The sequence below is a fragment of the Piliocolobus tephrosceles genome, chromosome 8 (genome assembly GCF_002776525.5).
Source record: "Piliocolobus tephrosceles isolate RC106 chromosome 8, ASM277652v3, whole genome shotgun sequence".
NCBI lineage: Eukaryota > Metazoa > Chordata > Mammalia > Primates > Cercopithecidae > Piliocolobus > Piliocolobus tephrosceles.
The window spans coordinates 139,885,613-139,913,006 of NC_045441.1; the positions used below are offsets into that span (position 1 = coordinate 139,885,613).

The 27,394-nt window shown below is 40.6% G+C and overlaps 1 protein-coding gene across 1 annotated transcript in view; it reads right to left on the reverse strand.

Annotated features, from left to right (window-relative positions):
* The window catches only part of RHEB (Ras homolog, mTORC1 binding), a 50,310-nt gene that overhangs the window by 10,964 nt on the left and 11,952 nt on the right, over window positions 1-27,394 (reverse strand). Inside the window, exons 2-3 of the mRNA XM_023225376.1 lie at window positions 10,178-10,249; window positions 3,593-3,660 (exon numbers count right to left, since the gene is read on the reverse strand). Of these exons, the coding sequence (XP_023081144.1) occupies window positions 3,593-3,660; window positions 10,178-10,249 (140 nt within the window). The remainder of the gene's footprint in view (window positions 1-3,592; window positions 3,661-10,177; window positions 10,250-27,394) is intronic.

Below are 27,394 nucleotides of genomic sequence, written 5' to 3' on the forward strand. Positions count from 1 at the left end.
GGGACCAAGAGAGTTACTTACTGAGCAATTCTAGGAATTAAAGAGAAAGGTACCTATTATGCAACAGCACAGTAGTCCTTAGTTTTATAAAGCAACATTATGAAACCTTGCTTTATATACATATTAAAGCATACAGAAAGTTCTGATGTCAGTGCAGTTTTCAACAGTACACGCTACTGTCTGGTACAAACATTTCATTCTTAGGTGAAACTAAATTGTCAACATAATACATGTCCCATGCACTATTACGGAAAAATCACATCATGGTACCAGCAGATTAAGCAGCAGTCTATTATTTTTGTAAACTTACAGTATGGTTATAACCACTGTTTACGACAGCCCAGAATTACTGCACTGTGGTAAAGTTCTTTAAAGAAAGAAAAAAGAAAAAAGAAAAATAAAATTAAGTTTTACTATGAATTCTTTGATATAATAAATAAGATTAAAAACAAAATCCCAAATGATTTTAATCTCTAGCTCAGCAAGAGTAGGTTCAAAGTTAAAATTCTGTTTTCCCTAAAGGGAAAATGTGGAAACATAGAAAAAAGTAGTTACGTCTAAGCAGCACTGAATGAAAAACCACCAGTTAGAAGATATAATGGAAGAAAGAGGCCCCAGCTGATATAATTCTGATTTTTTTTTTTCTTTTGAGACGTAGCTTTGCTCTTGTTGCCCAGGCTGGAGTGCAATGGCACTGTCTCGGCTCACTGCAACCTCCACCTCTCAGGTTCGAGCGATTCTCCTGCTTCAGCCTCCTGAGTAGCTGGGACTACAGGCTACACCACCACACCTGGTTCATTTTTGCATTTTCAGTAGAGACGGGATTTCACCACGTTGGCCAGGCTGGTCTCGAATCTCTAACCTCAGGTGATCTGCTTGCCTTGGCCTCCCAAAGGATTACAGGTGTGAGCCACTGTGTCCGGCCTTTAAAGTCTACTTTCTGAGAAAGAATAATAGCAATATAGTAGAAATTGGGAGGGCAGGTGAGTAGAAACCATAAAGCTTTCAAAAATAATACTGTACTGGCTCACAAATAGAACAGACTGAAAAATCTAGAAAGACCTGATAGATATGAGAATGAGGTACATGATAATATTGGCATTTCAATCAGTGAGGACCAAAAGTAACCCTCAACTGAGCGTAGAGGGACACCTGGGGATGAATGGCTAAGCTGGATCTCCAATTCACACCTCGGCAAAAACATATTCCAGACGAAGCAAAGATTTAAAGATAAAAACGATGTGCATAATAGATGCGAGAACTTAACACATATTATCAGTTAAAAACAGATTAATAAATAAAAAAGTTCTTCATGGTTGCAAACCTCTCAAACAAAAACCATAAATAAAAGACGAACTGAAAACAAAACTGTGCATCTCAGATCATACACAAAATGCTAATTTTCTTCACATATCGAGGGGGAATCTCACATCAACACGCAAAGACTAACCACCCAATAGAAAAAAAATGGCAAAGTACACAGACAGGATAATTCATAAGGGAAAAAAAAAATACAAACATCTTCCAACACAGGAAAAAATCAAAGCCCCTCCTAAGAAGAAAAATGCATTATTAAAAGTACACTGGGATGCTATTTTTTACCTATCAGATTGGCAAGTACCAAAACGTTTGGTTAACACATAGTGCTGTTGAGGGTGTAGGGAAACAGACACTCTCATTCACTGCTGGCAAGAACATGAACTGTAACCCTATGATAGCCCACATCCAGGAAGTTTTCCTACGTGCATCATTACCCTACGTGTAAAACAACGTCTGGGACGTTCATTAAGGGATTGCTGATGGTAGCAAGACGGGCAACAGTCCAACTGTTGATCAGCAGTTAACTTACAATATATATCCCAACAACTGGATATTATGTGGCCTTGGGGAAAAGAGAGGCCATAGGTACTGATACGGAATAATCTCCAAGATGGAGATGTATTACTCTTTGTGTAAAAAGGAAGAAAAAAAAACAAACCAAGCTTAAAACTCTATTTGCATATTCATGTATCAAGTATCCTAGAGGCATATACTAGAAACTGGTAAATGGGGTTGCTGGCGGGGGTGGGGGGTTAGATAGCTAGGGTAGGAACGTCTTAAGTTTTACTATTTACACATTTTTCCACTATTTATTTTTGTACCATGTGCATTACACATGTACATGTACCATGTACAATTAATTAAACTTAATTTTCAAAATAGCAAATTTGGTTACATTATAAGATGGACTGTCATTGAATCAATTTTAATTATTATTATTATTATTTATTTATTTATTTATTTTTTGAGACGGAGTTTCGTTCTTGTTGCCCAGGCTGGAGTGCAATGGTGCAATCTTGGGTCACTGCAACCTCTGCCTCCTGGGTTCAACCTCTGCCTCCTGGGTTCTCCTGCCTCGGCCTCCCAAGTAGCTGGGATTACAGGCATGTGCCACCACGTCTGGCTAATTCTGTAGTTTTAGTAGAGACAGAGTTTCACCATGTTGGTCAGGCTGGTTTCAAACTCCTGACCGAAAGTGATCCACCCACCTTGGCCTCCTAAGGTGCTCGGATTACAGGTGTGAATCTAAGTTATTAACCAATTTATGCCGGAGGTTGCACTTTTTTTTTTTTAATGAAAAATCAGACCTTGGTGACCTTGATCAGTAGGATATAAATAACTTCCATAAGCTTAGCGTTCCAATAACGGAACACTAGGCATAAATGGGTTATAATACAGAAGAGGCTGCTTTTTTTATTTTTTTGATACTTCACATTCTTACCCCAAAATTCATTTAGGGTACATGCTCTCACCCTAATATTGGGCAAAACCAAAATATTTCATGCAGTCTAAAAATAATCAATCTGTATTTAACTATGTTCATCATCATTCCTAGGTCTATCAAATAAATTGAAACTCCCTAATCTAGTAATCACTCTCAAATCCACCCACCCAGAGACTCTACTATATAAACTAAACCCAACACTCAAACCAGAGCCTAGACTCTAATCAAACTGGTATTTTATGGCCCAGGTCCTCATAAGATTAAATCAGCTAATTTCTGCCCTATGCCCCTCTTATGCCTTTCCTCTAGAAAAGATGTACTTTTGCCCTAATGTAGGAGAACACATATCACAAAGAGAAAGAAAGCAACTAATATGACTCTCTAATACAAAGTTTAGAAAACAGAAAACCACTAACCTGTAATAAGTATTAACCCTTACAATGTTAGTATATTTAAAGTAATTTTAAAGCAGAAAAACAAGTTATTAAAAGAAAACTGCCAGAAAAGTCTTAGAAAAGACCAAGTAGACAGCATATTAACATTTAGTTATATATGCTCCTTGACTTATGATGGGGTTACATCCCAATAAACCTACTGTAAACCAAAAATATCATGAGTTGAAAATGTATCAAATACCTCAACAGACCCATCATAAAGATGAGAAATTGTTAAGTTGAGCCACTGCAAGCCAAACCATTGGGAGTCAGGGACTGTCTGCACACAACACGAGGGGTTTTCTTGGCATAGCTGGTACTTTCAAAAATCAGTGCTAGGACCAGGACTGTCAGATATGCTGTATAAGATTCTGAGATACCAGAGGTCACTTACTTGCCCAGCTGTGTCTACAAGTTGAAGATGATATTCTTGTCCATTTACTGTGATCAACTTTGTAAAAGCTACAGGGAAAAAGGGAATTAAACATTAGTTTTTAAAAATTAACTCTAAACCACTTAAAGTTTGAACAATGACAACCAATGAAGCACAGAGTCCCTAGCAGTCTCAGAGAAAGGCCCCATGAAACAAAAAAGAACAACTCCCTGACTTGTATAGATTCTCCCCTACTTCCATTATTTAGCTAGGAAACACGGTGACTGGCTAAAATCAAGCTTGGTAAACCTTGATTCTTTTTCAAAGAGACAAAGTAGGCAACAATTCATATCCTATAATAGTAATTTCAATGCTCTGTGGCAAATCCTTCCTCTTGTGAAGAAGTGAAATATACTACATAAAGTCTGAGCTCTAGAATAAACCAAAATCACAAAAATTTTCCATTAATTTATAGGAAGTCTGGCATCAGAGCACAAAGAGCTAATATTAGTTGAAGTGCTAAGAACTTTTAGTACATAAAAAAAGTAACAGTTTTACTGACGGATAAAACAGCAATGAAACAGATGTTCTATGTTGAAGCCATCCTTCCCACTTAAGCTTAAGGATCCAAGCAATTTGTCACAACTTCTTTTCCCTGACAAGGGAGGAAAGAAAATCAGACTTGAATAACTTCCGGAAAAGTCAATTCAGAATTCAATTCAGAATTTGAGGGAGACAGACTTCAAGCAAATATAGACAAAAGAGGAAAGAACTACTAACAGAAACAATGTAAAAATAACCACCTGGAACCCTGACAAGGAAGTGGAACAGATTTCTCTTGCATACCCGCCCCAGCTGTCCTGACTCATGATGAGTCCTCCAATCTCCTGACTGGCCGTCCTATATGACCAGAGCCAGGCTGCAGAATCTATCCCTCATACAACTGAGTGAGGTCCCACTCTGCCCACAGCAGAAAGGCAAAGCTGACACAGACAAATGGAAATTACGTGAGAAAACTCTAAGTAATAAGGAGGACTGATTGGAGATCTTATCTGAATTATATGAGTTCCACAGGGAAAGAAAAGACTGCCGAAAGACAAGCAATCATCACAGAGAAGCGTTATTAGCGTCACACTTTTCTAATACAAGCAGGGGTGCCAAAAGTCCGGCGAGTAAAGATTACAGACCACATAATGAAATCAATGGCCACACTGTGTTATGCTTATACCTTTTCTGGAAGTTATCACTTTTAGGAAACAGTTAAATCAGATGGAAACTGAATTGGAATATTTCAAGCTGAGGGGATACCCAATATAACCTATTTCATCAATTCTAAGAAAGAATTCAGATTTGTTTTTACACCGTATCCTCTCTGCTTGGGATGCATCCTATACCCCTGGAGCTTTCAGTCCTTGTCAGCCAGAGTGCAGCCACTATAGAGCTGTGTGAAAACCTTCAGTCAGATAAGATTGAAGTGTATTTCAGATTTGATGAGAAGTATGTAAGAAGCACTGGTGAGCAATAAAACCAGTGACCTTCAATTAGAACTAAGTAACTGTGGTTATCAAGTATAATTATGATGACAAGGTTACTGAAAGGAAACATCATTCATTCATTCATTCATTCAAGAACAATTTCTTGAGTGCGTATTATCACCAGTAGCACTGTTGTGGGTGCTTGGGATGCTGTCGTCTGTGACACTCTGTGAGCTTAGATCCCAGGGAAGGAAAGAAGATACAGACACACAGGTACCCTTCCCACCCTGTCGGGTATCTTTCCTGGGAGTGGAACATCCAGGCAGAGGTTAAACAGCAAGTGAAAAAAGCAAAAAAGTCAATGCAGCTAAAGCTGAGGGAGAATGGTAGGCAGCTAACTAGGATGGACAGGAGGCAGAAGGTCCTACAGAACTTGGGATTTTTACTCTGAATGTGAGGAGAAACCAAGGAAAGATCACTCTGGCTACACTGTAAATAACAAAAATGGTCCCAGAGATATCAGGCAGGAGCCCATGATATAGTGACCAGTGTCATGACTGTATAGACTATCACAATCTATAGGTGACGCTGGCCTGGATTAGAGGTGCAGATATTCTGGAAGTATTTCAGAGGCAGAACCGAAAGGATTTTCTGATTGACTGGAGGTGGGATATAAGAAAATGAAGAATCAGGATGACTCCAAAGCTTCTGTAAGTTGCCACTTACAGATACAGGAACAACTAGGGGAAGAATACTAGGGATGGGAGAGGAAGGGAATTGAGAGTTGGGTTTTAGGGATGTTTTGGGATGCTTATTAAATACCAAGGGGAAATGCCGGCAGTTAAATAAAAAAGCCCAGGATGAGGCCGGGCGCGGTGGCTCAAGCCTGTAATCCCAGCACTTTGGGAGGCCGAGACGGGCGGATCACGAGGTCAGGAGATCGAGACCATCCTGGCTAACACGGTGAAACCCCGTCTCTACTAAAAAATACAAAAAACTAGCCGGGCGTGGTGGTGGGCGGTAGTCCCAGCTGCTCGTGAGGCTGAGGCAGGAGAATGGCGTAAACCCGGGAGGCGGAGCTTGCAGTGAGCTGAGATCTGGCCACTGCACTCCAGCCCGGGCGACAGAGCGAGACTCTGTCTCAAAAAAAAAAAAAAAACCCAGGATGTAGTGGCTTATGCCTGTAATCCCACTTTGGGAGGCCCAGGCAGGAGGACAACTTGAGGCCTGGAGTTCAAGACCACCCTGGGCAACATAGTGAGACCTAATCTCCACAAAAAAGGAAAAACTGCTCCAGCGTGGTGGTTCACGCCTGTAGTCTTAGCTACCTGCAAGGCTGAGGCAAAATCATTTTAAGTCCAAGAATTCAATGTTACCGTAAGTATGATCATGCCACTGCACTCCTGCCAGAAGGACAGAGTGAAAGACGTCGTCATGTAAAATAAAATAAATTATAAAATAAAGCTCAGAGCTGGGGGGAGAGGTTGGGGCTGAGAATACACACTGGTGAGTCAATAGCAAATTAGAGAGGGGAAGATCACTTGAGAGTGAGTGCAGAGGAAAGGCCTGAATCAGGGCACCCCATGTTGCCAAGTCAAAAAAATGCGGAAGATTCGGCCAAGACGACTGTGAAAGTACTGGCTCACCAGTGAGGTAAGAGAAAACGGGTAGGAGATGTCATTGTATATAGTGTATAAAAGAAAAAAAATTAATAAACATTGGCATCTATCTTTGCATGTAAAAAGAATGTAACTTGTCCTACTTGTAGCAGTCAAATGAAAAAGAAGACCTTCCATCTTGCTATCATAGGAAAACTGCCGGTTTTTGTTACTATAGAAAAAAGGGAGGTATAATAAGAGATAGGATAGACTAGGAAATAATTCTACTCTCTCTCATTTTAACCTCATGTCAAAATGGAAAGCTGGCTTTCTTCTGACGTCACTTTCCTTGAGCCCCCTTCTCTCTGCCTCTTTGAATCACCAGAGAATCCCTTTCCAACCTAAACCCCTGAAATTCTCCTAAGTAGACTAATAGCTATTTACTAGTAAATGCTACTAACCAAGGTCATAGAGGTTTCTAAAATTTGGTGTTCACAAAGCAAGATTTGTGTTACTAAAGTGTGGTGAGGACTCTTCTTTCATACCCTACTGAGAAGTCCACACCCAGGACGCAGTGCCTTGAGAATGCTGCAACACCTAACTGCAATCTCCCAACTTCCTGAGAAGAAGGCGCTTATCATTCACCAACAGTGCTACCTGGAGATGGCAGAAGTTGGAAATTGCTGCTATATTTGCTTTTTAATTATAAACTACCACTAGCTTAATTTAATCCTATCAATTTAATTTGTATTGAGTTGTTAGATTAACACTGCAGTAGATAATGAAGTACATTTGCGTAAGTACTACTTCTGCTTTAAAATTTCCCCAAACTAGAAAATATGTGGTTTGATTGATATTGTTCTCCTACACCCCTACTGTTAAAGATGACACAGTCCCAGAATTTTTGCTCTCACCATGACACTTCACTGAAATGTGTCACCACTGAGTGTTTGCTATAACTGCTTGTTCTAATATTATAAAGCGTAAAATAACTACTAAATTATTTCCAGATCTACAGAGCAGTTTTTTAATATCATAAAACCACCCACTTATTTATCTTGCTGGCAACAAGTTCATGATAACCTTTTCTTTCCAATTCATTGTTATCACTGAACAATGAATGTTTTTCTACCAAATAATGGAAGAAATGGTGGACTAAGGGCTCCTGCCCTGTGTTAGGTTATCAAAAGTGTGGTAAGTAGAATATAATGTCTGAACACGCCTCACAGACTTTTAATGGTACATATTCCTATTTATTTCTGCTCTTGCCTACAGACGTTAACAAGTACTCTGAATTCATTTTTGAGGTGAAGAAAAGTCTTCATTATTGAACTCTAAGATGAGAAAAATTTAAAATACGACCAAAGATGATGCTGATAGCCTCAAAAGAGTAGGGTCATATTACTGTGTTTCTGAGATAACATCAAGTTACATAAGTTGGACTTTCTTCTGATCCATTACTAAGATAATGTATGTATGTATAGCTCCATGATACACAACTCCATGACTTTCCTTCCAACTCAATTTCTATTTTTGAGACCGTATCTTGCTCTGCTACCCAGGCTGGAGTGCAGTGGTGTGATTACAGATCACTGCAGCCTCAAACTCCTGGGTTCAAGAGATCCACCTGTCTCAACTGAGACTACAGGCACACTCCATCATGCCCAGCTAATTCCAGTTCAGTATGAAATGGTATGAGGATACATACACAATTATCCACTTTTAAGAGGCAGAGCTTACGAAGAAAACAATCTTCTATTGTTCTATTAATGCAATTCCAAAATGAACCTTATTATTTCAAGGATCTAAAATCCTAAATTGCTATGTATAGCAAATATTAAAGTCTGAGATGATGATTTCCTTATGTTCTTATTCCAGTGGACAGAAAACCGAGCTTGTTCATCTAGCACTCACATTAATCTGCTCTTCACACTTGCTTATCATGATATAATGACCAGCTAGACAAACCACAGGATGTAATCAGGACTCCTCCCTGAGGATACCCAGAGGTTACTTTCAAATATAACACCTTGAAAGGTTACTTTCAAAAATATTCCCAGAGTCAGTTTATCAACCAATAGGTTTCCTTCTCTGCTACCAGTACACTGAGACACACAAGACAGCCAAATATTTTAAGTAAGGGGTGAGGAAACTTTTTCTGTAAAAGGCCAGATAGTACTAGTAAATATTTTAGGCTTTGTAGGCCACCTGGTCTCTGCTGTAACTATTCAAAAACTCTGCCATTGTACACAATGTAAAGGACAACATGTAAAGGAACAAGCATGGCTGTGTATCAATAAAACTTTCCAGACGTTAACATTGGAATTTCATACCATTTTCACATCAGACATTATTCTTCTTTGGACTTTTATATATTATGCCTAAATGTAAAAACCTTTCTTAGCTCTTGGTCTGTACAAAGACAGACAATGGGCAATGGGCCTTTCTGGCCTGCAGGCTGTTGTTTGCCAAGCTCCTTACTTTAAGCCAAAGCATTCAAGTGATTCTCTTCTCTTGCAAGCCTCTGGCAGGTGAAATCTACCTCATGCATGATATGCCAACCAGGTGTTGATGAATCCCCATGTTTAAATCTACATGTTCCTGGTGACAAATCCTAGGTAAGTCCTGGTCTCAAGAATCTGAGAAAATTAGTTCCAGGGCCCACCTGTGGTTCTAAGCCTGAAAAGACCAGCTTCCCTGTTTCAGATTCTCCTTAGCGATCCCTAGAATCAAGATCTGTCTCAAAGCTGGGCACAGTGTCGTATGCCTGTAGTTCCAGCTACTTGGGAGGCTGAGGTAACAGGATCACTTGAGTCCAGGATATTGAGTCCAGCCTGGGTAACACTGTGAGACCCACGTCTCTTTAAAAAAAATAAATAAATAAAATAAAATTGTCTCATGGTCCTAGAATCCATCAGGAATATGCTGAAACCACGTATTAAAATTGAACAAAGTAAAGGTCATAGCTGGTTCTCTCTTCCCTGCTTTTTTCTGCACATGGCCTAAAATGTCAACAGGCTTTTTGAGCCAACTTCTTTTTAATGCTGCAACTGCTCTAACCAATCCCAGAATAGTTCATTTCTCTTTTAAATCTTTAGGGCTGGAAAGAAGGGTATAGAGAAATGGGGGCGGGAGTATGGCTTCTGTAAGAATAAGGAACAGCGATCTGGAGTGTTTTGCATTCTTTCAAGCTTGGAATCCCTGGAAACTGCAATGGCTGGGAGGAAGGAGTGTGGGGGAGAAGACTGTGCTCTCCACTCCTGTTTTTGAGCAGATTCTGGAATACGAAGATTCCAGTAATGGGCCAGATTCCTACTGACTTGAATTAACAACATCTAGATGGCAAGGCACGCAGACATGGAAGGAAAAATCTTTCAGGGTAAAGTAGGTAAATCTTTTGCAAGTTTTCTTTGACCCCAATTGGGAGACATACAGAATTTACCTCCTGCACTCAAAGCCTCCATGAATACACAATGGCTATTTTACACAAAAGAAGGCTTCTCAGTTTTTAAGTACTTGAAAACAATACTTACTGTTTTCTATGGTTGGATCGTAGGAGTCCACAAATTGGCCTTCAACAAATTGAATCGTCAATGAGGATTTCCCTATAAAGGAGAACAAGAGCTTAGTGTGTGTTGGCATATGAAGGTAAAAATTTTTAATTTTGCTGTTTCATTAAAAAACCACTAACAGATGAAGAAACTGAAGGTATTAGGGTCAGAAAACATTCCTTTAATTAGCATTTGGGCAATTTCAAAACATGAAATAAGTTTCATTAATTTGCTTTATATGAGGATATTATGCAATTAAGCTATTACAAAGTAAACTTGTCTATGACATTAACAAATATTACTGACCAACAAGCACATCAGATATTCTGTTAAAGATAAACTAAAAAGTTTAAAGTAAGCTAATTTCCTCTAGTATCCTTGGAATCTTGCTACTTAATGTTAATATGAAAATTAAAATGATTAGTTTCGTTGTATTCTTTCATATATGACCATTAGAAGTGTTACCAAGTACAGCTTTTAAAAAGAGTAATACGGCCAGGTGCCATGGTTCATGCCTATAATCCCAGTACTTTGGGAGGCGAGGCAGTTGGATCACCTGAGGTCAGGAGTTTGAGACCAGCCTGGCCAACATGGTGAAACTCCGTCTCTACTAAGAATAACAAAAATTAGCTGAGTGTGGTGGCGGGTGCCTGTAATCCCAGCTACTTGGGAGGCTGAGATAAGAGAATCACTTGAACCCAGAAGGCAGAGGCTGCAGTGGGGCAAGATTACACCACTGCACTCTAGCCTGGGCAACAGAGCAAGACCCCGCCTCAAAAAAAAAAGTAAGTAAGAGTAATCTGAAAATATGTAACGTAAGTCTTTATCTTAAAAACTCCTTTGAAGCTAGAAATCCTATCTCATTGAGTATGAAAGGCCTAGCAGTATCTAGACAATTAAGAAATGTATGGATTTCACAAAATCGCCAATAATTGAACTTGTATGTTAATAAATCAACAACTAGAGCTTCTCACTCTTCTGTTACCTAAAATGTCTACTGGAGGACTTCAGAACAGGGTATGTGCCCTGTGAAGAAACCGCATGAGAGGCATAGTTCAGATGACTTTATCACCAGGAATGAGGAAGTGATCCCTCCCCAATTTCACCTCCAAACCCTTCCTTCTCGCTCACATCCTCGGAACATTATTACACACATGCTATATATGCCTGGCGTACTTAACTCCACCACAACAGGACGTGCAGTGAGAGTGAAGGAGAGGCATGGTAACACCTGTCTTACATTTCTGGGTTTAATTTCCGCTTGTTTCTCCTCCAAACTATGGATAGGTATAGTTGCACAACGTTTTCACACCAAAGGCATTCCTCAAAATTTAAATTATTAAAAAGTTGGCTTAACAGTAGTGGTTGCTGGCCAGGTGCGGTGGCTCATGCCTGTAATTCCAGCACTTTGGGAGGCTGAGGCGGGTGGATCACCTGAGGTCAGGAGTTCAAGACCAGCTTGGCCAACATGATTGGCCCTGTCTCTACTAAAAATACAAAAAAAGTTAGCCAAACGTGGTGATGGGCACCTGCAATCCCAGCTACTCAGGAGGCTGAGGAAAGAAGATAGCCTGAACCCAGGAGGCGGTCGTTGCAGTGAGCCGAGATGGCGCCACTGCACTCCAGTCTGGGCAACAGTGAGACTGTCCTATTAAAAAAAAAAAAAAAAAAAGTAGGTGTTGCTGGGAAGGAAAGGCCATGAGTTGGCAGACCTATTTACTCCTCATCAGCGGCCCAATACACAGTTTGAAATGTCTCTGGAATTACTAAAACCTGAAATTATTCTCTACAAAGCAACCTATATGAGCATTTGAAAATCAAATGCTACTTCTCTGCTTCCAATCCTCATTGCAATTAGAATCAATTCCCAACCTCTAACCATGGCCCACAAATACCAGGCCATCCCTGCTCTGGCTACCACTCTGACATTTTCTGCCAACAGCCCCCAACAACCCATCCTGAGGCTCCAGTCACATCCCTTCTGCTCCTGGAGTTCCTGCCCGCCTTGGCCCCTTTATTCTAGCAATGCCCATCCCCCCATCTCTGAATATATGACTCATCTTTGTCATTCTGATCTGAGCTCAAATGTTAGTTCCACAGAGAAATCTTCAAGACCACCCTAAGGTAGTACCCATGCCTTAAAAGTCATTCTCATAGCTACTGTTTTATTAAGTTATTTGAAATTATCTTCATGCGGCGAACACTCTACTGAAGCCAGCACAGGGCCAGCTGACACTGTAAACACTGAGATTTCTGAACAAATGAATGAAATTAAAGCACAGACCTCCAAATGTTACTCTTAGCCATTCAGATACTATAAAAGATCTCAATTTTATACAAATGAAGTAGAAAACACAGTTCATCAGAAATTAAGAAACAATTCAACTAGTATTTATTGATACCCAATCACACGACTGCCTGTGATATAGGAAAACAATAGTTCAAGATTTCCACACATTTAAATTGAATTGTGTTGAAAAGAAACCATGTTATATATGCTAGCCTGTAAAGGAGAATTTAACTCAAAATATAGCAGAACTACTTCAGGTAATAAAAACAGCAAGGGGAAAACTCCCTCTTACGTTACTGAAACTGAAAAATTAGGAGTAAAAAAATTGTTATTTACACTGAATGCTACTGCTTAAAGAAATGAAACTTAATTAGAAAGAAAGAAGACAAAAAACTTCTTAAGAGCTTTTGCAGGGTACTTCTAAGGACTCTGGTGGGCTTTTTATATCCTTATGTGGGTAGGATAAGGGTTTGTGGGGTTTTTGTTTGGCTTACAAATGGAAAGGAAAGAAAGCAGATCATTTTCTCCCTAAAGATATGGGCAAGAGTTACAAAGAAAAAAGGAAATAATAGAATTTAAAAGACTTTTGCAACATTTTGTGTAGTAGAACTGGACTAAAAATAGTGAAAGAGGAGCTAAGTATGATACATGGGATGAGCTCCCTAAGCACTGGGCAACGGGGAGCCCCCTGGATCAGACAGTCCTCTGAACTGGCACTGGTCAAGTCTCAACAACCTGACTTGCGGGAGTGAAGGGATGGGGAGAAGAGTCTCAGGAGTTTCCCGTGAAATTTAGGAAGCCACATTTGAACAGAAAAGAAAGTTACACACATTAAGCAAGACAGCATGAGATCAAGTGCAAACATGTAGTGAGAGAAGAGCTCCTCATTTGTATCACAATGGCATATACTATTTGACAGGCTAAATTAACATTTCGGTTGAAAACTAAGTAATCATTCTGGTAACAGACAATGTAGTCTAACCAAAATCACATCGCAGGTTGACAGCCAGCTGTTGTTTTCATGAATAGTAAATTGGGATACCAGAATTTAAAACTTATTTCTCCAGGGCGGAAACTGGATTCTCAATCAGACTGGCCCGGGAGAAAGGTATTGTTCATTAGCAGAAGTGGCACTGAAGAAAAATGACGTTTCCCTTGGGTCTCTCCCGCTAGGGTGAGGTCATTAATTATTTAAATAATCCAGAAGGGATAGGAAGGTTATGTTTGCTAACATGCTGTTTTCTGCCATTTCCATTGAAAGTGCTATTATTAGATAATTAGTGTTGAAATCTTGACAAGTCAGCATTAAATGCTAATGAATCTTCATAAATAAACCCCATCGCTCATTTTCAAGTGTTCTCAGTTCTAGTTATAATTTCTGGCTTTAAAGGAGTGTCTTCTGGAGACGCAGTTCACATCTTTTGGTTAGGATTTTCATGTAGTCTGCTTGCAGCCACAAAAAGGCATTTGTGATCTCTACCGTGATCATCTTTAACCTTTTTCTCTCAATAACTTCATATATTTACTTTGGCTTTTGTCCTTAGCAAATTCAGGTCTGGAAACACTGTTCCTTGCTGAAGATAATCTCACACTCCAGATCAACTCTTCAGAAAAATGTTACATGAAAACTACGTAGGAGTGATCCCAAATAAATGGAAAAGTAGCCCATACTCAGACATGTGTTTATCCTCAAACACAAACCACTCATTTAACGACATAAATTACTACAAATGCTTTAAAAGGCAGTATCTCAATTCCCACAATTAACTGTCAAATATTCTTCCTCCAAACCAAAACCCACCTTAACTTTTAAAAATAAAAATTATTTTAAAAAATTATTCTGAGCTCTTATCGGGGAACAGCATATTATTTTCTTTCCAATGATAAAATGGCACAGTGAGTTTTTCACCTGGTATTTTCACTACAGAAGGTGTACGTACTTTCAAAGGTGTTGACTCAACCTTATACCTCGTGATTCTGCAAAACAGGCACTGTTTACAGAATTATTTTAAGTTTTCAGATTAATATTGACTTTGTTATCACGATTATTCTCCTAAAAAATAACTTATTAGCCAGGTGTGGTGGCTCATGCCTGTAATCCCAGCACTTTGGGAGGCCGAGGCGGGTGGACTGTTTGACCCCAGGAGTTTGAGACCAGTCTGAACAACATGGTAAAACCGTATCTCTACAAAAAAATATAAAAACTAGCTGAGTGTGGTGATGTGTGCATATAGTCTCAGTTACTCAAGAAGGTGATGTAGGAGGATCGCTAGAGTCCAAGGGTTGAGGCTGTGTGCGTGAGGGTGCCACTGCCCTCCAGCCACGGTCTGCCCCCCCTCCCACCGACTCCCTACAAGCCCAGCATTTTCCTAGTTTATACATTGCTTGTTCATTGGGATATGATGGGGAAGACCAGATTTTCAATCTATTAACTAGTCTATCAAGGCATTCTGCAGAAGGGGGAGTCCATTAGAATCAATGTAATGTATCTAGGACACAACCCATTCCAGGGCTGCTTTCATCACCTCAAATTCATAACATAACTTTAAGAGGCTTTGATGACCATGGACACAAGCTAACAGCTTAGCCTGAAAGCCCACTGGCCTTTGCACCAGTAATCCTCTCCATGCCACTTCAGCAACCCACCTCCTGAGCATACCAAGAAGTGCCTGGTCACCACCCAGACTGCTGTTCCTCTGGCACCTGCCCTTCTTCTCACCTATCAATCAATACACAGGACCATGTATTCCCCAGTGGTCTCCCTTTCTGACTCTCATCATCTAATCCAAACCATCTCTACAAGCAATGTTTTCAAATCAGTGGTGTGGCCTAACTAGTCATGAAGTCAATACACTGTGCCATGACCCACACTATTTTTTTAAGAAATAGGAATGCCAGCATGGACTACAAACAAGAAAGGTGTTATGAACCTTCTATCTCAGTTATACACACATTTATTACTGGACCACAGTATAAAATGTGTTTCTTACTAAGGTGGCTGCAGACAAAAATGTTAGAAATATACTAAACCATCACCTTGAATCTCCAATCTCCACCAGGTTTCTTTCTTCCCTATACAGTATAAGCCCCAAGACAAATCGTCCACTGCTCTTTTCTAAGAAGTCTCCAATTTTCCTTCTGTAGGGCCCTTCAATAAACATAAATTTTTTTTTTTTTTTTGGGATGGAGTCTCGCTCTGTCACCGAGGCTGGAGTGCAGTGGCGCAATTTTGGCTTACTGCAAGCTCCGCCTCCCAGGTTCACACCATTCCCCTGCCTCAGCCTCCCAAGTAGCTGAGACTACAGGCGCCTGCCACCACACCCAGCTAATTTTTTTTTTTTTGTATTTTTAGTAGAGACGGGGTTTCACCGTGTTAGCCAGGATGGTCTCAATCTCCTGGCTTCGTGATCTGCTGGCCTCAGCCTCCCAAAGTGCCGGGATCACAGGCATGAGCCACCACACCTGGCCACAAACCTCTATGATCTTAATCTAATCAATTGCCTTTGTAAGCCTGTTGAGCTCAGCTACAAAAAATTCCAAAACCATGTGGGTTGGTGACCCTTAGCAAGCTAAGGTCTATCCCTCCACGTCCCATTGCATTAGAATCCCAAGTGGCTTCTTCCTTGCCTCCAACAGCAGTAATTCTTTCTCAAAGTGTGGGCCCAGCAGCTTAGTACTACATGGTAACCTGTAAGAAATTATTGAGCCCCACTCAAACCTACTGGACGGGCAACTCCAGAACGGAAGTATGAACAAGCCCCCTAGGTGATTGAGCTGTGCAGTTCTGATGTTTAGGAGCCACTGCCCTCACGCAACAAGTGCATCTATTATCACCTATCGACTCCAGGGTGTTCCCTAATCCTCCAGCTCCTACCAGCAACTCGGCTCATAATCAATTAAAGGACACCTACTATGGGCCAGGCACTGAGGATATGCTATGACTTCTGAGCTATGAGGAAGGCACCCTCAATGTCCCAATTGCTGCTATCCTCTACTCACCCAGTGTCCTAGCCTTGGTGTATACGCATCAAACACAGTGACTGGAGCCCCTGAGCTGGACACGTAGCCCTGTCTGCCTTACACAGTCTGACGTTTTCACCGGAGGAAGAGTTAGCCACCCTCCCCTTCCACAAAAGTTGTTCTATCCCCTTGTTCTCTAGATCCCACACTCCCTCCTTGTCTCCTCTGAACCTTCCTCCTTATAAACACATTTTTAGTTTACCTCATTCCATGTGGCTTGTTATAATGGTATCTCTGAAATATTTAAATAGATTTAAAAATCCAAGGGGACATATTGATTAGGCTCCCCTTTGCTCTCAGTGTTACAGGAAACTCTTGCTGGATGCTGCAGTCGTCGGGTGCCACACACTTGACCATGAAGATGACTGCACCTTACAGAAAACTATCTCAGCCACTTACAGCTCCATTTTACCCACCCCAAATTAAATGTGCCCATGGGGATACACCTGTGCACCCTGTAGAACTCTAATAACACCCCTGACAAAAGGTGTGTAGGTCCTGGCTTGAGAAGCCTTCAAGGAAAAGGTCAGGTAAATAGAGGTTAAAGTACTGGAGGCAATTAAGGAAGAGAAGCAGCTCTCCAACTTTAGGGGAAACATCAATGAAAGAAATCAAACATCAATGAAACCTGCAGAATAGAACTCAGTGAATACCACTGAATTGAATGGATACAGTAATTGTAATCTCGGCAATTTTGGAGGCTGGGCTGAGGCTGGCAGATTGCTTGGGCCTAGGAATTCAAGACCAGCCTGGGCAACACAGTGAGACCCCCCCTCCCTGTCTCTATAAAAAAAAACGAAAAAATTAGCAGGGCGTGGTAGTGCACGCCTATGCTCCCAGGTACTTGGGAGGACCACTTGAGGCCGGGAGGTTGAGGCTGTGCTCCAGGCTGGGTGACAGAGTGAGACCCTCTCTTAAAAAGATACAATTGAGGCTGGGTGCGGTGACTCAAGCCTGTAATCCCAGCACTTTGGGAGGCCGAGACGGGCGGATCACAAGGTCAGGAGATCGAGACCATCCTGGCTAACATGGTGAAACCCCGTCTCTACTAAAAATACAAAAAACTAGCCGGGCGAGGTGGCGGGCGCCTGTAGTCCCAGCTACTCGGGAGGCTGAGGCAGGAGAATGGCGTCAACCCGGGAGGTGGAGCTTGCAGTGAGCTGAGATCCGGCCACTGCACTCCAGCCCGGGCGACAGAGCAAGACTCCGTCTCAAAAAAAAAAAAAAAAAAAAAAGATACAATTGAAAAGCTACTGGCCAGAGGCAAGAGGCAAGCTGTGACTTCTGGATGTCTACGTCCCTACTGACTAAATGATGACATTCCCGCAGAACAGCTATTAGGTTTCTTCCCTCCAGCTCGGTTATACATTTACTTAAACCTCTACCTAGTTTCATCAGTTACAAACAGAATCCCTTTTGTAGAACAAGAAGATTAACTCTCCAATTGTCCCTTTTCCCAGTTCTACCTCCTAACAGCTGTATTTTTATGGTTCCAAGCATGGCAATATTCCATTCCATTCCGAATCCCAAGTTTTCAAAGCTCTGACTACGGATTAATTCATTCATTTACTCAAGTATCTATCTGTTAAACAGCTACTAAGTACGAGGCACAATTCTAAGCATGGGAATACACTGGTGAATAGACACAAACCCCTTCCTCAGTATATAAATTCTAATGGGGAGAAACATATTAACAATAAACACAATAGGCCAGACACAGTGGCTCACGCCTGTAATTCTAGCACTTTGGGAGGCCAAGGTGGGCGGATTGCCTGAGCTCAGGAATTTGAGACCAGCTGGCGAAACCCCGTCTCTACTAAAAATACAAAAAATTAGCTGGGCGTAGTGGCACGAGCCTGTAACCCCAACTACTAGGGAGGCTGAGGCACAAGAATCACTTGAACCTGGGAGGTGGAGGTTGCAGTGAGCCGAGATTGTGCCACTGCACTCCAGCCTGGGCAACAAGAGTGAAAAGGGAGGGAGGGAGGGAAGGAAAGAAGGAAGGAAGAGAGGGAGGGAGGGAGAGAGGGAGGGAGGGGAAAAGAAAAGAAAGAAGACAGTGGGTAAAGGTTTAGGATTTAAACTCAAGATTGTGGTGTGAATCCTAACTGTGTCTTGAAGTTAAGCGCTCTGGGCCTCAAAATCCCTCTGTATCATAATGATTAAATGAAACCACAGATATAAAGCACAGTACCTGGTACCCATCACATACATACTCAGTAAACAGTTATTCAATTCTGTACCACAATCCCATAGTCAATCAAGCTTTTCCCAAATTATGGTCAACACCTTGAATCCACAAACGCCAACTTAAGTCCTACTCCACGTGTAATTGTGGAAGAGTCAGTATAAAATACCTGATTGAAACCTAAAAGGAACCTGTAGTCTCAACAGGGAGAAAGGTACTACTAATTGTGAAAATCAAATATTACCCTCCTCCACCTTAGAAATGTCTTTTGTTTGTAAACATGGTCTCCCTCGGTTGCCCAGGCTGGAGTGCAGTAGTGCAATCGGAGCTCACTGCAGCCTCCAACTTCCGGGCTGAAGGGATACTCTTGTCTTAGCCTCCCAAGTAGCTGGGACTACAGGGGTGTCCCTACCAGGCCCAGTGAGTTTTTTTTTTTGTAGAGACAGGGTCTCACATGCTGCCATGCTGGTCTTGAACACCTGGGCTCAAGCGGTCCACCCATTCTGTCCTCCCAAAGTGCTGAGATTATGGGTGCGAAACCACTGTGCCTGGCCTGAAAAAGTCTTAAAAAAACATGCTCAAGATTTTCTTTCAAAAGCCACTAAGGGTTTTCCAGTCAGAAGAGTGATATGAGAAGATGAAACACTAGGAAGATGAGAATGCGATTCTTAAAAATGGACTAGAAATAAAAACTGGACTTTTTTTTATTTCACTTCAATATAGGTACTTATTACAAACCAACAAAAAAAGGGAAAAATTAATCTCTTAGAAAAAAATAAGAAAATCTTAAGAAGAAACAAAGTATGTATCTGGTTTCAAGACTTACTAGGAGTCTGAAGTAATTAAGACAGTGTGGTACTGGCATAAGGACAGACACAGATTAATGGAAGAAAATGCACACTCCCAAAATAGATCCATACATATGTATGATCAATTGATTTTCAACAAAGAACTGTCTTTTTCAACAAATGGTGCTGAAACAACTGGATGTCAATATCAGAAAAAATAAAAGAGAGGCTGCGGCAGTAGCTCACGGCTGTAATCCCCACACTTTGGAGCCGAGGTGAGAAGACAGCTTGAGGTCAGGAGTTTGAGACAAGCCTGGGCAACACAGTAAGACCAGTCTCTACAAAAAAATTTTAAAATAAAAATAGAAGAGAGAGAAGCTCGGCTTGTATCCTATAAAAATGTATACGATCCAAAATTGATCATATTGCTTGAGCCCAGGATTCAAGACCTGCCTGGGTAACATAGCGAAATCTCACCTCTACAGAAAATCAAAAAATGAGCCAGGTGTGGTGGTGTGGTGGTGTGCTCCTGTGGTACCAGCTACCGAGGAGGATGACGTGGAAGGATCATTTGAGCCTGCCAGGTTGAGGCTGCAGCAAGCTGTGATTGTGCCACTACACTTCAGCCTGGGTGACGGAACAAGACCCTGTCTCCAAAATCAAAAAGATCATAGACCTAAATGTAAAAACTATGAAACTTCTAGGAGAAGCAATGGAAAAAAATATTTGCAACCTTGAGTTGGGTGAAGATTCTTAGGTATAAAATCCAAAGTACAATCCATAAAAGAAAAAAATAACATCTTGGACTTGATCGAAATTAAAAACTGTACTAAGAGCCTTGTTAAGGGAATGAAAAGACAGGCCACAGACTGGGAGAAAATATGTGCAAAGGACCCACAAGCAGAATACGCTTAACTCTCATGACTCAACAAGAAACAATCCGATGAAGAAACTGAGCAAAAGATCTGAACACTTTAACAAAGAAAATATTCAAGTGGCAAAGCACATTAAAGGTGCTTTTAACATCATTATCCATTAGGGAAATGTAAATTAAAAATTACAATGAGATCTACACACCTAATTAAAACGACTAAAATAAAAAATACTGGCCATCCCAGTGGTTGCTAGGACGTGGATCAACCCATACGCTCACCCACTGCCTGTGGGAATGCAAAATAGTGCAATTTGGCAAGCTCAGCAGCTTCTGAAAAGCTTAACCTACACTTACCATATGACTCAGCAATCTCATTCCTAGGTATTTATGGAAGACAAACGAAAATTTATGGTCAACACAAAAACCTGTATTTGCATGTTTATACTGGCTTTACTAATAATTGCCCCGAAGTTGAAACAAACCAAATGTCCTAAATTATGTTAAACCCACCCCGCAGCCTTGCGCTCCACCCCTGGCGGAAGAAGTGATATCACGGGCCCCACGTGAGCGCACAGCAATCTATGCAGCTGTCTGGTGAGAGGGAGCCGGTGTCCCACCAGCCGCTGCTGCCCAGGACTGGGCCCTTAGGAAGGAGGAGGAGGTGAGAAGACGGTGGACCCCAGTGCTGTGGACAGGAAGGTGGAGATCTGGAAGATCAAGAAGCTCATTAAGAGCTCGGAGGCGGGCTGGGCATGTTGGCTCACGCCTGCAATCTCAGCACTTTCAGGGGCCGAGGCCTGCGGATCACCTGAGGTCAGGAGTTCAAGACCCATCTGGCCAATATGGTGAAACCCTGTCTCTACTAAAAATACAAAAATTAGCTGGGCGTGGTGGCAGGCGCCTGTAGCCTCAGCTACTCTGGAGGCTGAGGCAGAAGAATCTCGTGAACCCGGGAGGCAGATGTGGCAGTGAGGCGAGATCATGCCACTGCACTCCAGCCTGGGCAACACAACCGTCTCAAAAAAAAAAAAAAAAAAAAAGAGCTTGGAGGCGGCCTGCAGCAACGGCACCAGCGTGATATCATTGATCATTCCTCCCAAAGACCAGATTTCACCAGTGGCAAAAATGTTAGCAGATGAGTTTGGAACTGCATCTAACATTAAGGCAGGAATAAACCGCCACTGAGTCCTGGGAGCCATTACATCTATACAACAAAGGCTCAAACTGTGTAACAAAGTACCTCCAGATGGTCTGGTTGTTTACTGTGGAACAACTGTAATGGAAGAAGGAAAGGAAAAAAAAGGAAGTCAACATTGACTTTGAATCTTTCAAACAATTAATATGTCATTGTATTTGTGTGACCACAAATTCCATACTGGGGCTCTTACAGCACTGCTTTCAGACAATAGCAAGTTTGGATTCGTTGTAATAGATGGAAGTTGGGCACTTTTTGGCACACTCCAAGGAAACATTAAGAGAAGTCCTGCACAAATTCACTGTGGATCTCCCAAAGAAACACAGTAGAGGAGGTCAGTTAGCCTTGCGTTTTGCCCGTTTAAAAATGGAAAAGCGACATAACCATGTTCAGAAAGTAGCGGAGACTGCTGTGCAGCTGTTTATTTCTGGGGACAAAGTGAATGTGGCTGGTCTAGTTTTAGCTGGATCCGCTGACTTTGAACTAAGTCAATCTGGTATGTCTGATTAGAGGTTACAACAGAAAGTTTTAAAATTAGTTGTTATATCCTATGGTGGTGAAAATGGATTCAACCAAACTACTGAGTTATCTACTGAAGTTCTCTCCAAAGTGAAATTCATTCAAGAGAAGAAATCAATAGAATGATACTTTGATGAAATCACTCAGGACACGCCCAAGTACTGTTTTGGCATTGAAGATACACTAAAGGCTTTGGAAATGGGAGCTGTAGAAATTCTAATGGTCTATGAAAATCTGGATATAATGACATATGTTCTTCACTGCCAAGGCATAGAAGAGAAAATTCTCTAACTCTAGACCAAGAAAAGGATAAATCTCATTTCATAGACAAAGAGACTGGACAGGAACATGAACTTATCAAGAGCACGCCCCTGTTGGAATGGTTTGCTAACAACTATAAAAAATTTGGAGCTACATTGGAAATTGTCACAGATAAAACGCAAGAAGGGTCTTGGTTTGTGAAAGGATCCGGTGGAACTGGAGGTATCCTGCGGTACCGAGTAGACTTCCAGGGAATGGAATACCAAGGAGGAGACAATGAATTTTTTGACCTTGATGATTACTAGGTAGTTGACATGGGTCTGGCAAAATGTGCCTCACCCTCCAGCATCCAACCCAAGGAACATACCCATGGTGGAATCCAAACAGATCCCTGCCTTACAACTGGAACATTCCAGAACTCTATCCATGAGCACTGGTTACTGAAAAGACAACCGAAACAAAACCAGACCCAATGCTGCACTTTGGTCTGTCATGGTGTCAGCGCAGCAGCCTACAACTAAGGTCCTAAATGCCACTTTGGACTAATTTAAAAAAGAATACCAGTTTTTACTTTTACTTGATGGTGAAATTGGTTGCTCTTGTACTTTATGAAAAAAAAATAATTTTTTAACCTTCATATATAGAAGTAAAAATACTTTAACTGCTGTAAACCTTCAAAAGTTAATAGAAGTGAGATCATACTGGCTTATTTTGATTGGAGAAAAATTAAATTGCTGCATTTTGCAGTGCCCATTTAAATGGCATCCCCAGCTTAGACTGCATAAGAAATATATGTGGTGAAATGTTGGAACCATTTCTCTCTTGGTCTATTTAATGTTGAAAGGATGAGCTAATAGGAGGCAATTTCAACTTCACTCCCTCACGCTACCCTGTCTTCCTCCAGACTGGCAGTTTCAAGGATGCAAACTGCATTGCAAAATCAAACTGACTCATGAAGCATTAGGGCCAGTGCACTGTTTACTTCCATCTGTTTGCTGACATATTTGTGCCCGGCGCTTGGGAGTCCTTTGTATCAACGTTCTGACAAGGGTCCCTATAACCTTAACCTACTCGAAACCAGTTTGGGTTGGATATGTTGGGGCTTCTGTGCTATCGCTGGGATTGGGGGAAATAAAACATGCAATTTAAGTGGGGGGAAAAAATTCACCCAAAGGGATACAGGCATCCCTTGGTAAACAAGGGGGACTGGTTCCAGGATGTTTGAGTATACCAAAATCCGAGTGTGATGAAGCCCTGCTTTTCACCCTGCAGAACCTGCATATGTGAAAAGTCGGCCCTCCATACATGTGGGCTTTGCATCTATGGAATACTGTATTTTCCATTTGCATTTGGTTGAGGAAAAAAAAAATCCTGCCTATAAGTGGACCTATGCCGTTCAAACTGTGTTGATTAAGGGTCAACTGTCCTACTAAGCAATACAAAGAAATTAAATAATGGTATGTGTACACATGAATAAATCTCAAATGTGTTGTGCTAAGTAGCCAGACGCAATAAGTTGCATAATATATGGTTCCATTTATTGGGCATTCTGATAAAGACAAAACTGTAGGACAGAAAACACAAAGGGCTAACTAGAAACAGGCACAGGACGCTTTTTGGATTGATGGATTGTTCTACAGCCTGACTGTGGATGTAGATGACTGCAGACTTGCCAAAACCTGTTGAGTGCTACGTGAAAAAGAAGAAATTTTCTCAGTTTTAAATTTTATTTTTCCTTTCTTTTTACAGGTGTGGGACCTCAAGTTTTTTTGTTTTTTTTTTTTAATCTTCACCCTTACCTCATACATAAAAACTAACTAGAAATGGATCAGAGACCTAAACATAAAAGCTAAAACTAGAAAAATTCTAGAAGAAAATATGGAAACAAAAAACAAACAAAAAAAACTTTATCTCAAGTCCAATAGAGCTTAAAGGTGAAAACAAAAAAAAAAAAAAAAAAAAAAAACAACTTTATGATCTTCAGGTAGACAGATTCCTGACACGATACAAATAAACAAAAAACCAAAAAAATGATGAACCGAGTTTCATCAAACTTACAAACTTCTTCTGTTCTCTGAAACACAGGAACAACAAAAAAGTCACACTGGGAGAAAACATTATATATACATCTGAAAAAGGACTTTTATCCAGAATATATAATTCAGTAAGAAGAATCTGATAATCTAGGCAAAAGACTTGAACAGACACTTCACAAACCAAGATATCCAAATTTCCAGTAGGTATATGAAAAGACGTTCAACATTCTTAGTGGGAAAATTCAAATAAAACCACAACCTACCATCTGAGAATGGCCAGAAAGTTAGAAAGGCCGCCAATACCAAGTATCAGGAAGGATGGGCAGAGCAACCAAAGCTCTCATCTGCTGCTAGTGGAAGCATAAAATGGTCAAAATGTTTTGGAAAAACAGTTTGGTAGTTTCTCCTGAAGTATACACTTAACATATATGTGACACAGCAACCCCACTCCTAGGTATTTACCAAAGAGAAATGACTGTGTGTCCACAAAGACATTTACTCAAAATGCTCATAATAGCTTTATTCTTAATAGTGAAATACTGGGATAGCCCAAATATCCACCAATAGGTGATCAGATAAACAAATTAAGGTATATCCATTCAACAGAACACTACTCTGCAATAAAAAGAAATTATACATGCAACACCATGGATGAATCTCAAAAAACATTATGCTAACTGACATACAAAAATGAGTATATATTGTATGATTCAATTTATGTGAAATTTTAGGGTAAGAAACTAACCCAGAATGATGGAGAGCAGATCAGTGCTTCCTGGGGAGCCAGGGTAGGGTGTGAGGGACATGAGGGAACTTGTGGGGATGACAGAAGGTTTCATATTTTAATAAAGGCAGAGGTTACATAGGTGCATAAATCTGTCGAAACTCATCCAACTCTACACTTAAAATGGATATTTTATAATATGCAAATTACACCTCAATAAACTTGATTTAGGAAAAAAAGATTTTTTTTTAAAAAAAAGATAATGTATTTATTTATTTATTTATTTATTTGAGACAGGGTTTCGATCTGTTGCCCAGGCTGGAGTACAGTGGCAGGATCACAGCTCACTGTATTCAAACTGCTGGTCTCAAATGATCCTCCCACCTTGGTCTCTCAAAGCACTGGGATTACAGGTATGTGTCACCATGCCCAGCCCATTTACTACTTTTTACTAAACAGTATGAGATGGTAGTTATAAGCTATGTGACTTTGGGCAGTTTTCCTGAGTGCTTTTCCTTATCTGTAAATGGACATAGTAATAGCACCTATCCTATAAGGTGCTTTGTGAGGATTAAATGAAAATATCTAACAAACATCTGGCATGTAGTAAGTGCTCAGCAAATCTCATTATTATTAATATTAGTAATACTATTAGTAACTGCTCCTAGGCAGAAATAATCTGCTTAGGATAAAAAAATTATTTTCAGAATTATATCTAATAAATTAACCTGAAAGATGACATACAGTTTATTTCAACTACAGCCTCAAAATAACACAACAAAAATAACAAACACACACATGCCCCTAAAGCAGAAAATTACTGTTTCACAGTTACCCACAGCTGTAGTACGAACCACCCCACAGCTGACTGACTGACACCACCCATTTCATTTGCTCATGGTTCTACAGTCAAAGCTGGGCTCACTTTTGGTTTACTCTTTGGGCTGCCTTTATCTGGTGGGCTGGTGGTGCTACACAGCTGGGAAGGCGGGGCATTCTCCCTTTCTTTGTGTCTCCTCCTAACATCTACTGCATGTCACTTGAGGCTCCCAAGAACACAGAAGCAGAAGCTGCCAACTTCTTAGGGCTTAAAGCATGGAACTGGCACATCACCATCTTCGCTGCATTCTGCAGGCTCAAGACAGTCCCAGGGCAAGCACAGGAATATCAGGAGAGCGCCTCGTTGGGGACTAATAGAACAGACACCAGAAAAGCAGACTTGGTTTGTAAAAGGCAGAAAAAGACTGCAGACTCACCTGGGTTATAAATGGAATGAAACCTGAATCACCATTGCTAAAAGGCTGGAATAATAATGAACCGCATAAAGGTTTCTATGTGTTCCTTATATGACACACAATGCCAATCATATGCTTAACAATCGTATGCACCCACTCTAGTAAGAAATGTGTAGATCTCCCTATGGTAGGATTGGTGGTTGTTGCTTTTTCGAGAGGGAGGGGTGATATGTGCTGTGTTGCGTGTGTCTATGTATATTACACACACATATATATATATATTTGTAGTGTCACTAAGGAAGTGTTTTGAAAAGGTGTTTACGATTCTAGTCGGAATACCAATCCCCACATGAACGTCATATACAGTCGGATGACAGTGTGTGATGCAGAACATACACATCTTAATTATTGAACAGAACCTAAAAAGTGAGACACTGTTAGAGTTTACAGGACATTCTCACATGAATTATCTCGCTTGTTCCCGTGAGCTAAGCAGGGTTGACATCATGTTGTTTTTTCTCACACCTCTTCCCCAACTTTAAAAATAGATGCTGGGAGATTTTTAAAAAAGGAAAAAATTAAACCGCAATTATTATTATTATGACAAAGACAAGGCAGAAAAAGTAAAACTAGTTCATAAAATTACCCTTTCAAATACTTACAGGTAATCCTATTGCCAATTATAATGCTACCAGATATATACCACTGAGGAAAATAAGAAATATGTTTAATTATATAACATGAAGGACTAAGTTTCATAGATGAAGAATTTTATTAACAGGATTACTAAACTAAAGGAAAATAAAGTGCTAACCAGAAAGGCCATAAAACTGTTTCCCTGAAGACTTTAAAAATAGGATATTCATCTCTAAAGGATGGTTTAAAGATAAAGCTGAGGTGGAAGGCAGTAATAATAGCCCTGATAAACTGCAGGAAATTAAATGTTTAGCAACAATGAAGAATGAGTCTTCCTAGAATTGTGGCCAATCTGGAGAGAAGATCCGGGACACAGGTGAGGGTGGGAAAGAGCTAGAGAAAAGCAAAGACAAAAATTCTCTAATTCTTAAGA